The following is a 14467-nucleotide window of genomic DNA, read 5'->3' as shown; positions in this document are numbered from 1 at the left end:
TTTTCCAATGGTATAGTGAGGTATTGTAAGAAACTAGTCAGTTTATAAAAAAAACAATGAAACTGTTTTATGAAGCATCTCAGTACAGCCAGAATTACTAAACCACCAAGTGAAGATATTTCCGACGATATTTCACAATTTTATTGTGAATGCTCAGTGTCTCACTGACCCTGGTCTGTGTCTCTTGCTCACTTTTAATGAGAAGGGGAGGAAGTAACTAGGGATAGCGAGTTTCACTGAGACTGATCAATAATTCAACATTATTAAAAAATATATATTTTAGAGTACCAAATTATTTTTTGGGGAATTAAGAGGAAATTTAGCGTGGCCAATCCACCTGTCCTGCTCATCTTTGGGTTGTGGTTGTGAGACCCACACAGACACGGGGAGAATGTGCACACACTGATCAATAATAACTAGAGATTTCAACATTTTCTATACCATTACAGATTAGTTGCCTTTATCAAGAATACTTAGATTTGATTTGTCCACAGGTCTGTTCTAGCAGACATGTAACAAAATGCCAGAGCTGGAGGTAATGAATGACATTTAGAATGTTCTGGCCAATTAAAGTGATGAGCTCAGTTCTCATGATTTGAGGACTGCAGTGATAATCTCTTATTTTCTATTTCTGGAATGCAAAGTTTGTGCTGCTATTTGTAGTTCTGTGCAGTTACAATTTTAAGGTTATGGGATATGGGCGTTGCTGGCTGGCAAGTATTTATTACCCATCCCTAACTGCCCTCCATTTCAGAGGGCATTTGAAGTTAACCACATTACTGTGGATCTGGAGTTGCATATAGTCGAGGCTAGGTAAGGATGGTAGATTTGGTTCCCATTCACATTGGTGAATGAGATGTTTTTTTTTTTACAAAAAAGTCAACAATGTTTTCACGGTCACTGTTAAATTATCCCGGTCATCCAGATGTTTATTTAATTTAAATTTCACCATCTGCCGTGGTGAGATTTGAACTCGGGTCCCTAGATCTTGCCCTGGGTCTCTGTATTAGTCCAGTGACAATCCCGCTGTGCCGCTGCCTCCCATGTTCTGTTAATTATGCATGTTTACCCATGCAAAATGGTTGAGATTAAGAATTTGACATGTGAAGAACTGTTACAAGAATCCCAATTGCAGAATTCCATTCGGTGTTGTCACTAGGATTTCAATGTAACTTCATGCTGTGCAGAAATTGGAGAAGTTCTTCCAAGCGCGAGTTACTTGTGGAGAGAACATACATTAGAGGTGAAGTTAGAGTTGGGTTAAGTAAGAGTGGTTACAGGTATTGTGTCTCATGGGAGAATGTCATGAACTAAGAGCATTGCAGAACATTAAAATTGTATGATTTGGGCTATGATGTTTTGTATAGGGCCTCGTGGCAACACTGCGATGGAACTGTGTTTGAGTTCCACTGCACTGCTAATTATTTTCAGAGTAATGATTGTAAAGCTCCATTAGACATGGTGTAAAGCACTCTGACACAGTCTCAGACCCTTTGCAAAGGGCATTAGCTTTAGTAAATTCAACTGACTAAATTCCATGTGCTCTGCTTAGGAATCTGAAGGTCAAGGCTGCCCATTTTGTCGCTGTGAAATAAAAGGCACTGAACCAATAGTCGTAGACCCCTTCGACCCCAAAGATGGACCTGGCCAAGCTCGGTTTGGAATGGAGACAATGTTATCCCCGAATTATGAGGATGAAGATGATGACCGTGCCGATGAATTGTTTATGATGAACAAGCTGTCAAGTACCAAGGTAGCTATAGACTTTTGTGCGTACATTTTTCAAAGTCCAGTGAATGGAGCTTTCCAGGGTTCACTGCTGTTTGTGTAGCAGTGTCCGCAATGGTGGGGTGTATTGTCTAAACTTCTAGCTTACAGCGATATAATATTTTATCCATTAAATTAATTGGTATCAAATTTCGAAGAATAATGATTGGAGAAATGTTGGAGATTTTTACTTGTTTGTTGTACCATTCACATTTTAATACTGAACAGTGAAAATCTTACTTGTTTTAGGATTTCTGCATATTTTGAATCCAGACTACGGTCAAACTCTCCTTTTGAAAGATCTAGTATTTTGAGACATGTTTATAATTCTGAATGCTGAGCTAATAGCAGATTATTTACTGAAGACTACACTTAAATTACTAGTCTCAACTTCAGAAAGGGGTATGGTCCAGATATTGGCACTAATTTTCAGTTTGATACCAATGTTACAATGGGTTCTATATTGAAATGTAATTTTGTTGTGGGAACCTGCTGTATATTAAACATAACAAATTGCAGAAAGAATCTAATATTGTAATAATGTAAGGAGGGGTTTCCGCTTACTAACAATTAAATTAGAAAATTGATAGTTGACAAATCACAGCTTGCGATACAAGTGTATCTCGTTGTGCTCCCGAATTATGCCAGGAACAGGAAGAAAACCTCAATGTATTTTCGTATCAAAGTTAGCTACAGTGCCACCAAGTGACACACATTGGAAGTGATATAAATTACATGAAATGAAAATTGCTTATTGTCACAAGTAGGCTTCAAATGAAGTTACTGTGAAAAGCCCCTAGTCGCCACATTCCGGCGCCTGTTCAGGGAGGCTGTTATGGGAATTGAACCATGCTGCTGGCCTGGTCTGCTTTCAAAGCCAGCGATTTAGCCCTGTGCTAAACAGCCCCTGTTCATAATTGTTTCTCAAACAAGTAAACAATAATAAAAAGGAAAAGTTAAAGGGATCTCTTTCTCACTTCCCTCACCAACTCAGCAGTTTGATTAGAAAACCAGCATTTGAACAATACTGCCTGGATCATGTTATTTCTGAAGTTGCTACTCGTAATGTGCTGCATCAGTAATCTTGGCCGGTTTAGCTCAGTTGGCTGGACAGCTGGTTTGTTATGCAGAACGGGTTCAATTCCTGTACCAGCTGAGGTTATTCATGAAGGTCCGCCTTCTCTACCTTGTCCCATGCCTGAGGGTGAGGTGACCCTTGTGTTAAACCACCACCAGTCAGCTCTCCCCCTCAAAGGGGAAAGCCGCCTATGGTCATCTGGGACTAAGGCAAATTTATTTGGCTACTGTTATCTCAGCAATCTAGAAATGAGAACGAACCTTCAATAAACAAGTAATACTCAGGCGCAGTTATATTTTTTGCTTGGCAACTGTGACCTGTGGTAACCGGAGAGAATAGAAAATTATTATCTTATTGGCTTAACAAGGGCATGGGATTAGTTGTCTGCAGCTACCATTTTGTCAGATTGAAGAAACTGACATTTAAGACTCCATGATTACATTAACTGGCTCATATTCTAATTTCTGTGTTGTGACACCAATATATATCGTTAATGTGGCTCCGTATGTCCTGCATGAGTCAGAACTGTGATAATTGAAATGTCACAATTTTCTTGCTGCTTTGTACTGCAGAAGGTGACAAACGGCTGAATGTCATTTTGCGGCTAGCAAACGTTCAAGTCCTTGCATTGTTGCACAAATTTGTTTCCTTAAACGATTGTGGAACTCTGCTTCTTTTATTTTGTTTAGGATTAAATATTAGTTGGCTTTAGAAGCTCTACTAATTTTACATTTTGTGGACAAGGCATTAAAATAGTTTACTCTGTTTCCCTTAATTAGCCTGCTCATCAAGTAACTCCAGTAATCCTTCTATTATATAATAGTGTTGAGCCTGGATTATAATCCTGGATCTCGCCATTGACACCAATATATTTGTTAAACATTGCATAGTTTTCCAAGGAATGATATTCACAAAAGTTGAGTATGGTTCATGTATTGCTTTATCAAGTCCTTGCAGTACCCTAGTGCAGTAAATACAAACGCCTCTAACTGGGACGCTGCTGACTCCATTAAAAAAACAATGGCGGGCATCCCCGAACTCTACTCCCACCAGCTCATCATGGGGGGGGGCATCTTCAACTGTGCACAGGACCCAACGGCAGACCAGTCCAACCCAGATCAGGGAACAAATCTGGAATGCCGAAAGAACTAAACACTTCCATGGAGCAGATGGGGTGGGAGGGAACCTGTGGCGATTCAACCGCCCCCTCCCACGTTCACAAAGTCTACTCCCGTGACTTCTTTATAGTGGGTAAATTGATGCTTCCAGGGTGGTGGGGGGGGGGGGAGAATACTCCGCTATAGTAATCTCTGACCACGTACCACACTACATGGATGTGAGATTGGAGACGGGCCGGGCCAGAGCCCCCCCCATGGAAGCTGGACAAATCCCTCCTCGCCGACGAAGTGAAGGAATGTCACAAGCCATCGGGTATGTAACCTGCAAACAGAATGGGATGTCTTACCCGCCACAATCTGGGATGCACTGAAGGCAATGATAAGGGGGGAAATATAGCGAACAGAGATCTCAAGGTCAGGAAGAAAAGGGTGACGAGGCAATGGTTGATCGACTCCATATTGGAGATTAATCGGCGGTACTCTATGGCCCCGACCACGGAGCTGCTGGCGGAGAGAAAAAAACGACAAATTTCACCTGCTCTCTACTGGGGGGAAAATAGCGAACCAGACAGGGACAAGTTTTATGAGCATGGGGACAAGGCCAGCCACCTATTGGAACACCAACTGAGAAAGCAGGCAGCCGCCAGCGAGATAGCACAGATGAGGAACGGAAATGGCAGGATTAGTCACAGCGCCAAATAAGATCAACGAGGCCGTTGCGACCTTCTACCAGGGACTGTCTGACTCCCCCGGAGGGAGACTCGAACATTAAACGGTTTCTCGACTGGCTGGACTTACCAGCAGCGGAAGAGGAAAAGAAACCGAGACTGGAAGCACTGCTAGGACTGGGGAAGGTCATCAACTCCATGCACTCAGGGAAGACACCTGGTGTGGACTGATTCCCGGTGGAGTTCTCTAAAACGTTTATGGCAGCACTGGCCCCGCACCTGTGGGAGATGATCAATGATTCGCTGTCGAGAGGAGCCCTGCCGGCTATGCTGGCGCAGGTCTCGATATCGCTAATCCCTAAAAAAGACAGACCCGTGGAGTGCAGGTCATACAGATCCATCTAACTTCTGAACACTGACGCCAAAGTCCTGGCGGAGGCTCTGGCCAGGGAGAGTTGCGGGCCACAAGTCATTGTGGAAGATTATTATTTTTTTTTACAAGTATTTTTATTGGCATTTTGCTGAATTTTTCATAAAACAATAGTAACAATAATAAAACAAACTAGAGTGAACATTAACATAGTGCAAAAAGAGAATATACAAGAACAATTAAATAGACATTACCCCACGCGACTCAGTATTCCCACACCATCCCAATGAAGCGCACACCCCCACCCTACGGATTGCTGCTGACATTTTAATTTTCCCCGAGAAAGTCGACGAATGGCTGCCACCTCCGAGAGAACCCTAGCGTAGACCCTCTTAAGGACAACTTTATTTTCTCGAGGCTGAGAAACCCAGCCATGTCGTTAACCTATGTCTCTACACTCGGGGGGCTTCGAGTCCCTCCACATTAATAAAATCCGTCTCCGGGCTACTAGGGAGGCAAAGGCCAAGATGTCGGCCTCTTTCGTCCCCTGAACTCTCGGATCTTCTGACACTCCAAAGATCGCTATCTCTGGTCTCGGCACCACCTGTGTGTTAAGCATCTTGGACATTGCCTTCGTGAACCCTTGCCAGAACACTCTAAGCCCCGGGAATGCCCAGACATGGGCGAGAACGGCAAAGGAGCCGTTATGAAAGCTCCCAGACTAGTACCTTTACATGACGCTGCCTCCAGCTGCTCTCTTCTCTCTCCTCTTCCCCCCCCCCCCCCCCCCCCCCCCCCCCCCAATTGCCCATTTCCTAATCATAGCTATATTGGCCGCCCAGTAGTAGTTGCAAAAGTTCGGCAGCGCCAACCCCCTCCCCTCACGGGGTCTTATTCGCTCAAACAAAGCCCAACATGATCCTACTCACCCGCTTAAAAAAGGCCTTGCGGATGAAGATGGGGAGGCACTGAAAGACAAACAAAAATCTGGGGAGGACAGCCATTTTCACGGTCTGCACCCTCCCTGCCAGTGACAGCATGTCCCACCTTTTAAAGTCTCCTTCCATTTGCTCCACCAACCGGGTCAGGTTGAGCTTGTGCAGGGCATTCCATTTCCTGGCCACCTGTATACCCAGGTAATGAAAACTTTTCTCTACCATACTGAGCGACAGCTTTTTCAGTCTTTCCTCCTGCCCCTTGGCCTGGATCAGAAACAACTCTCTCCCATGTTCAGTTTGTACTCTGGAAAACTACCAAAATCCCCCAGGATCCGCAGACCCCCCCCCCCCCCCCCCCCCCCCCCCCCCGAACCAGTCCCCGCCAGTTCCTCAAGGCTCTCAGCGCCATAGCTAGCTGTTCTATAGCTAGGGCAAATAGTAACTGGGAGAGGGGATACCCCTGCCTCATTCCCCGGTGAAGCTCGGAAGTACCCCGTCCTCAGCCGGTTTGTACATACACTTGCTACAGGCTCCTGGTACAACAATTTCACCCAGCCAATAAAGCCCTCACCAAACCCAAACCCCCCCAGCGTTTCCCACAGGTACTCCCACTCAAATTGTGGAAGATTAGATGGGGTTTGCCCCCGGCAGACAGTTAACATCAGACACCTGCTGAATGTGATTATGACCCCGCCTGGGGAGAAGACACCAGAAGTGACCATCTCCCTAGACGCAGGGAAGGCCTTTGACTGAGTCGGATGGAGGTACCTCCTGGAGGTGCTGGAAAGGTTTGGATTTGAGCCAGGTTCACAGAAGCACGAAGCCGGGATGCTGCTGTTCCCGCTGCTATTTGTTCTGGCAATCGAGCCACTGGCTATCGCCCGCAGGTTGTTGAAGGGGTGCAATGACATTCAAAGGGGAAATAAAAAGAGTCTCACTGTACATGGATGACCTGTTCCTCCATGTCTCAGAAACCCTAGCCAGCATGGGAGGAATAATAGAACTCCTAAGGGAGTTTGGAGCTTTCGCTGGTTACAAACGTAACCCGAGCAAGAGCGAAATCTTCCCCGGAACGCCCACGGGGGAGTACCAGAGCTGGGGATGCTGCCATTCAAACTGGCCCAAACCAATTTCCTATGTGTGGCGATCCAGATAGCTCACGGCTGGACATGGATGCATAAGTGAAACCTGTTGTGTCCAGTGGAAGAGATAAGAGAGGCTTGTGGGGGTGGGACTTGCTCCCGCTCTCCCTGGCGGGATGACTGCAGACAATAAAAATGAACATGCTGCCAAGATTTCGATCCCTCCCAATCTTCATCCTCAAGGACTTCTTCACCAAGGTAGATAAATTAATTATGGCACTTGTTTGGGCGGGAAAACCCCCCCAGAATCCGTGCAAGCGTCCTACAAACAAGGTGGAAAATGGGAGCTTGGCACTTCTGAACCTCCTATTCTGAGAGAGCCAGAGGCGGAATGGGTGCAGATTGAGGAGACCTCCTGTATGGAGATCTCCCTCCGAGCACTGGCCGCGGCCCCACTCCCATTTCCCCGCACCAAGTACTCGAGAAACATGTGGCGGTGCCCATGCTAAGGACCTGCAACCAGCTTGGGCACCATTTCAGTCTTGGTGCAATGTCTGCTGTGGCCTCCATCTGCAAATACCATAAATTCAACAATAGATGCCTCCTTCATAGCGTGGAGATAGGGTGAAGGGGTACTGACTGTAAGAGACTTGCATGCAGATGGTAGAGTTGTGGCCCTGGGAGGACTACCAGAAAAGCTCCAGCTCACGAAAGGAAACCAGCTTTGATACCTGCAACTGAGGAAGGTCTTCCGCAAGGAGACCGCAACGTTCCCCCAGCTACCCGGACACACCCTACTGGACAGACTGCTGGCATCCGGCAAATTAGGTAACGGTAACTGCGCTGGTATGTACGGGCAAATGTTAGAGGAGGTAAGGGCCCCGCTGGATGAGACAGGGTAAAGCTGGGAGGAAAAGCTAGGCATAGAGACAGGGGGAGGACTCTGAACTGAAGCACTCCGCAGGGTGAACGCTACCTCCTTATGCACAGGACTGAGCCTAATGCAGCTGAAGGGTAGTACACGAGGCTCACTTGACCAGAATATGCCCTCCCGGAAGTGGAGGACAGATGTGAATGCTGCCGGGGTGGCCCGGCCAACCACACCCACATGTTCGTGTCCTGCCCAAACTTGTTGGGTACTGGACTGTGCTGCGACACCCTAGGTGTGTGCCCGGTCAATTCCAGCCCCTCAGACCCCAGAGAACATCAGAACTAGGAGCAGGAGTTGGCTACCTGGTCCCTCGAGTCTGCTCCGCCATTCAATGAGATCATGGCTGATCTTTTGTGGACTCAGCTCCAGTTTCCGGCCCGAACACCATAACCCTTACTCCCTTTATTCAAAAAACTATCTATCTTTATCTTAAAAACATTAAATGAAGGAGCCTCAGCTGCTTCACTGGGCAAGGAATTGGGTGAAGACGTTCCTCCTAAACTCAGTCCTAAATCTACTTCCCCTTATTTTGAGGCTATGCCCCCTAGTTCTGCTTTCACCCGCCAGTGGAAACAACCTGCCCGCATCTATCCTATCTATTCCCTTCATAATTTTATATGTTTCTATAAGATCCCCCCTCATCCTTCTAAATTCCAACGCGTACAGTCCCAGTCTACTCAACCTCTCCTCGTAATCCAACCCCCTCAGCTCTGGGATTAATCTAGTGAATCTCCTCTGCACACCCTCCAGCGCCAGTACGTCCTTTCTCAGGTAAGGAGACCAAAACTGAACACACTACTCCAGGTGTAGCCTTACTAACACCTTCTATAATTGCAGCATAACCTCCCTAGTCTTAAACTCCATCCCTCTAGCAACGAAGGACAAAATTCCATTTGCCTTCTTAATCCTCAACACCGGCGCCCCGCAAGGCTGCGTACTTGGCCCCCTACTCTACTCCCTGTACACACACGACTGCGTGGCAAAACTTGGTTCCAACTCCATCTACAAGTTTGCTGACGATACGACCATAGTGGGCCGGATCTCGAATAATGATGAGTCCAAATACAGGAGGGAGATAGAGAACCTAGTGGAGTGGTGTAGCGACAACAATCTCTCCTTCAATGCCAGCAAAACTAAAGAGCTGGTAATTGACTTCAGGAAGCAAAGTACTGTACACACCCCTGTCAGCATCAACGGGGCCGAGGTGGAGATGGTTAGCAGTTTCAAATTCCTAGGGGTTCACATCTCCAAAAATCTGTCCGGGTCCACCCACGTTGACGCTACCACCAAGAAAGCACAACAGCGCCTATACTTCCTCAGGAAACTAAGGAAATTCAGCATGTCCACATTGACTCTTACCAACTTTTACAGATGCACCATAGAATGCATCCTATCGGGCTGCATCACAGCCTGGTGTGGCAACTGCTCGGCCCAGGATCACAAGAAACTTCAGAGAGTCGTGAACACCGCCCAGTCCATCACACAAACCTGCCTCCCATCCATTGACTCCATCTACACCTCCCGCTGCCTGGGGAAAGCGGGCAGCATAATCAAAGATCCCTCCCACCCGGCTTACTCACTCTTCCAACTTCTTCCATCGGGCAGGAGATACAGAAGTCTGAGAACACGTACAGACAGACTCAAAAACAGCTTCTTCCCCACTGTCACCAGACTCCTAAATGACCCTCTTATGGACTGACCTCATTAACACTACACCCTGTATGCTTCATCCGATGCCAGTGCTTATGTAGTTACATTGTATATGTTGTGTTGCCCTATTATGTATTTTCTTTTATTCCCTTTTCTTCTCATGTACTTAATGACCTGTTGAGCTGCTCGCAGAAATACTTTTCACTGTACCTCAGTACACGTGACAATAAACAAATCCAATCCAATCACCTGTTGCACCTGTAAACCAACTTTTTGCGACTCATGCACTAGCACACCCAGGTCTCTCTGCACAGCAGCATGTTTTAATATTTTATCATTTAAATAATAATCCCTTTTGCTGTTATTCCTACCAAAATGGATAACCTCACATTTGTCAACATTGTATTCCATCTGCCAGACCCTAGGCCATTCACTTAGCCTATCCAAATCCCTCTGCAGACTTCCAGTATCCTCTGCACTTTTTGCTTTACCACTCATCTTAGTGTCGTCTGCAAACTTGGACACATTGCCCTTGGTCCCCAACTCCAAATCATCCATGCAAATTGTGAACAATTGTGGACCCAACATTGATCCCTGAGCGACACCACCAGCTACTGATTGGCCCAGTGAATTAACTAATGATTAGAATTTTCTATAGATCTTTAACCCGTGACTGCTCCAATGAATTACAGACACCAGATTTATAAGTAAAACATTAACAAACCACTTATTAATAAAAAGAGAAAAGATGAACATATAAGGAAATAACAGGATAACCATCTACCAGACTACCTAATCCCAAGATCCCGTCCCACCCTCTACCCAGACACACAGATACCAGGTAAGGGTCGGCGAGGAATAAAATAAGACAGGAATTAAAGGCGTAGGTCTGAGATGAGTCTTCACTACTGTGGTGCAGCCTTGTGGGAAACATGTTTACTCCAGAGGGTCAGGTTGGCGCAATTCTGTCCTTTGACCACCAGGTGGTGTTTCACCTAAGGATTCCAGGTCTGCGCGATTCTGCTCTTTAGCCACCAGGTGGAGCTTAGTTCAGGGAGTTCAGATACGTGCAGTTCTTGCTACTGCCCACCAGAGGGTGCTGTACACCGGATGCTCAGATCGGTGCACTTCCGCCTTTCTACCACCAGATGGAACTTTCACCTGTGAGAACAATATAGCTGGTCCTGGAATTTAGCTGTTTTCACTGGCCTGATTCCTGTACAACACTGGCGGTTTTATCACAAATAATATTTCTGCCTTCTCTCTTACCTGTTGCTTAGTTCTGTGTATGTCCTTGTGCATAGATTGCAAAAGGTTAGTGTTCTGGTGCAGCCAAGCTAATCCAATGTTATTGCCAGGAGAATTGATTACAAGAGTGGAGAGGTAATTCTTCAGCTATGCAGGACATTGGTGAGATCACATTTGGGGTAATGTGTACAATATTGTGCTCCTTAATTAAGGAAGAATGGAAATGCATTGGAAGCAGTTCAGAGAATGTTTACTAGACTAATACCAGGAATGGGCAAGTGGTCTTATTTAAAAAAAAAAAAAAATTTATTAAAGTTTTTTAACACAATTTTTCTCCCTTACAAACAATAACCCCCCCCCCCCCCCACCCGTAACAAAATAACAAGACATCGCACAGAGCAAGATATATACATGGCAAAATGATATATTTACATAGCTTTGTACACTGGCTCTCTCCTGTATGTGCCAGTTTCCCCAACCCTTCATGTTATCTCTTGCTCATCCACCCTCCCAGGCAGTCCCCCATTCTCCCCCCCCCCCCCCCCCCCCCCAAGGTTGCTGCTGACCGACCTTCCTCTAACGCTCCGCAAGATATTCTAGGAACGGTTGCCACTGCCTGTAGAACCCCTGCGCAGACCCTCTCAAGGCAAACTTAATCCTCTCCAGCTTTATGAACCCAGCCATACCGTTTATCCAGGCCTCCACGCTAGGGGGCTTCGCCTCCTTTCACATTAGCAAGATCCTTCGCCTGGTTACTAGGGACGCAAAGGCCAGAATGCCGGCCTCTTTCGCCTCCTGCACTCCCGGCTCGTCCACTACTCCAAATATTGCTAGCCCCCAGCTTGGCTTAACCCGGACTTTCACCACCTGAGATATTGCTCCCACCACTCCTCCAGAACCCCTCCAGTGCCGGGCATGACCAAAGCATATGGACATGGTTCGCCGGGCTCCCTAAGCACCTTCCACATCTGTCCTCTACCCCAAAGAACCTGCTCAACCCCGCCCCCGTCAAGTGAGCTCTGTGAACCACCTTAAATTGTATCAGGCTGAGCCTGGCACACGAGGAGGAGGAATTAACCCTACCCAGGGCATCAGCCCACAGACCTTCGTCGATGTCCTCCCCCAGCTCCTCCTCCCATTTACCCTTCAGCTCTTCTACCAGCGCTTCCCCCTCTTCTTTCATCTCCTGGTGTATTGCCGACGCCTTGCCCTCCCCGACCCATAAACCCGAGATCACCCTGTCTTGAATTTCTTGTGCCGGGAACAACGGGAATTCCCTCACCTGTTGCCTCACAAACACCCTCACCTGCATATATCTAAAGGCATTTCCCGGGGGTAACTCGAACTTCTCCAGTGCCCCTAGGCTCGCAAACGTCCCGTCAATGAACAGGTCCCCCATTCTTCTGATCCTCGCCCGATGCCAGCTCTGGAACCCCCCGTCCATCTTCCCCGGGACAAACCGGTGGTTACCCCTGATCGGGGACCACACCGAGGCTCCCATAGCACCCCTGTGCCGTCTCCACTGGCCCCAGATCCTTAACGTTGCTGCCACCACTGGGCTCGTGGTGTACTTTGACGGCGAGAGCGGCAGCGGTGCCGTCACCAACGCCCCCAGGCTCATTCCTTTACAGGACGCCATCTCCATCCTCTTCCATGCCGCCCCCTCTCCCTCCATAACCCACTTGCGGATCATCGCCACATTTGCTGCCCAGTAGTAGCTCCCTAGGTTTGGCAGCGCCAACCCTCCTCGGTCCCTACTGCGTTCCAGGAACCCCCTCCTTACCCTCGGGGTCCTATTCGCCCACACAAACCCCATAATACTCCTACCTACTCTCTTAAAAAAGGCCTTGGTATCACGATGGGAAGGCACTGAAACACAAACAGAAACCTCGGAAGGACCACCATTTTGACCGACTGCACTCTACCCGCCAGCGAGAGCGGCAACATGTCCCATCTTTTGAAGTCCTCCTCCATTTGCTCCACCAACCTCATCAGATTCAGTTTATGTAGGGCCCCCCAACTCCTGGTTATCTGGATCCCCAGATACCGAAAGCTCCCCTCCGCCCTCCTCAGCGGTAGGTCCCCTATCCCTCTTTCTTGGTCCCCTGCCTGTAATACAAAGAGCTCACTCTTCCCTACATTGAGCTTATAGCCCGAAAACTCCCCAAACACCCTTAGAGTCTGCATGACCTCCACCATCCCCTCCATTGGATCCGCCACGTACAGCAACATGTCATTCGCATATAGCGACACCTGATGCTCTTCGCCTCCTCGGTCTCCCCCCCCCCCCCCCCCCCCCATTTATTAGACTCTCTCAATGACATGGCCAAGGGTTCGATCGCCAATGCAAACAACAGTGGGGACAGGGGGTACCCCTGCCTCGTTCCTCGGTACAGCCGAAAGTACTCCGACCTCCGCCGGTTCGTCACTACACTTGCCACTGGGGCTCTGTAAAGGAGCTTAACCCAACTGATAAACCGTCCACCGAACCCAAACCTACGCATCACCTCCCAGAGGTACTCCCACTCTACTCGGTCAAAGGCCTTCTCCGCGTCCATAGCTGCCACTATCTCCGCCTCTCCCTCCGATGGCATCATCATCACGTTTAAGAGCTGCCGCACATTAGTGTTTAATTGCCTGCCTTTTACGAATCCCGTCTGGTCCTCGTGGATCACCCCCGGGCCACAGTCCTCGATCCTCGTGGCCAGCACCTTTGCCAGCAACTTAGCATCCACATTGAGGAGCGAGATCGGCCTGTACGACCCACATTGCAGTGGGTCCTTGTCCCGCTTTAGGATCAAAGAAATTGTCGCTTCCGACATTGTCGGGGGCAGGGTCCCCTCCTCTCTTGCCTCATTAAAGGTCCTCACTAGTAGCGGGGAAAACAGGTCTACGTACTTCCTGTAGAACTCCACCGAGAACCCGTCCGGTCCCGGAGCCTTCCCCGCCTGCATACTCCCCAAACCCTTGCTCAGCTCCTCCAACCCAATTAGTGCCCCCAAACCAGCCACCTCTTGCTCCTCCACCCTCGGGAATCTCAGTTGGACTAGGACAAGTGGTCTTATGAGAGAGGTTGGGTAGGGTACAAGATCCTGAGAGGTATTGACAGGATGGATGTAGAGAGGATGTTTTCTCTTAGACTGTCTGGAACTAGGGGCCACTGTTAAAAATAGGGGATTGCCCATTGAAGTCAGATGAGAGAATCTCTTTTCTGAGAGTTAGAACATAGAACTGTACAGCACAGTACAGGCCTTTCGGCCCATGTTGTGCCGAACTAGTCTGAAACTTAAGATCAAATCAGCCTACTCCCAATCATTCTAGTGCACTCCATATGCCTATCCAATAACCGCTTGAAAGTTCCTAAAGTGTCCGACTCCACTACCATAGCTGGGAGTGTGTTTTGTGAGACTTTCGAATTCTCTTCCTCAAACGGTGGCTGAGGTAGAATTTTTGAATTGCTTTAAGGCAGAAATAGATAGATTCTTGATAAGCAAGGGTATGAAACAAGATTGGGGGTAGGCAGGAATGTGGAAGTAACCTAAAATTAGTTCTGATGTGGAGATCCCGGTGTTGGACTGGGGAAGGAGCAGTGCTCTGAAAGCTAGTGTTTGAAACAA

General features: G+C 47.8%; 1 protein-coding gene across 1 annotated transcript in view; it reads left to right on the top strand.

Annotated features, from left to right (window-relative positions):
* Positions 1-14467, top strand: part of cbl (Cbl proto-oncogene, E3 ubiquitin protein ligase) — a 294821-nt gene that overhangs the window by 226090 nt on the left and 54264 nt on the right. The window contains exon 9 of the mRNA XM_072486364.1: positions 1553-1753. Coding sequence (XP_072342465.1) covers positions 1553-1753 — 201 coding nt within the window. The remainder of the gene's footprint in view (positions 1-1552; positions 1754-14467) is intronic.

The sequence above is a fragment of the Scyliorhinus torazame genome, chromosome 21 (genome assembly GCF_047496885.1).
Source record: "Scyliorhinus torazame isolate Kashiwa2021f chromosome 21, sScyTor2.1, whole genome shotgun sequence".
NCBI classification, from domain to species: Eukaryota; Metazoa; Chordata; class Chondrichthyes; order Carcharhiniformes; family Scyliorhinidae; genus Scyliorhinus; species Scyliorhinus torazame.
Note: the sequence above shows the minus strand (reverse complement) of the source record. Positions and strands in the feature narration are given on the sequence as shown.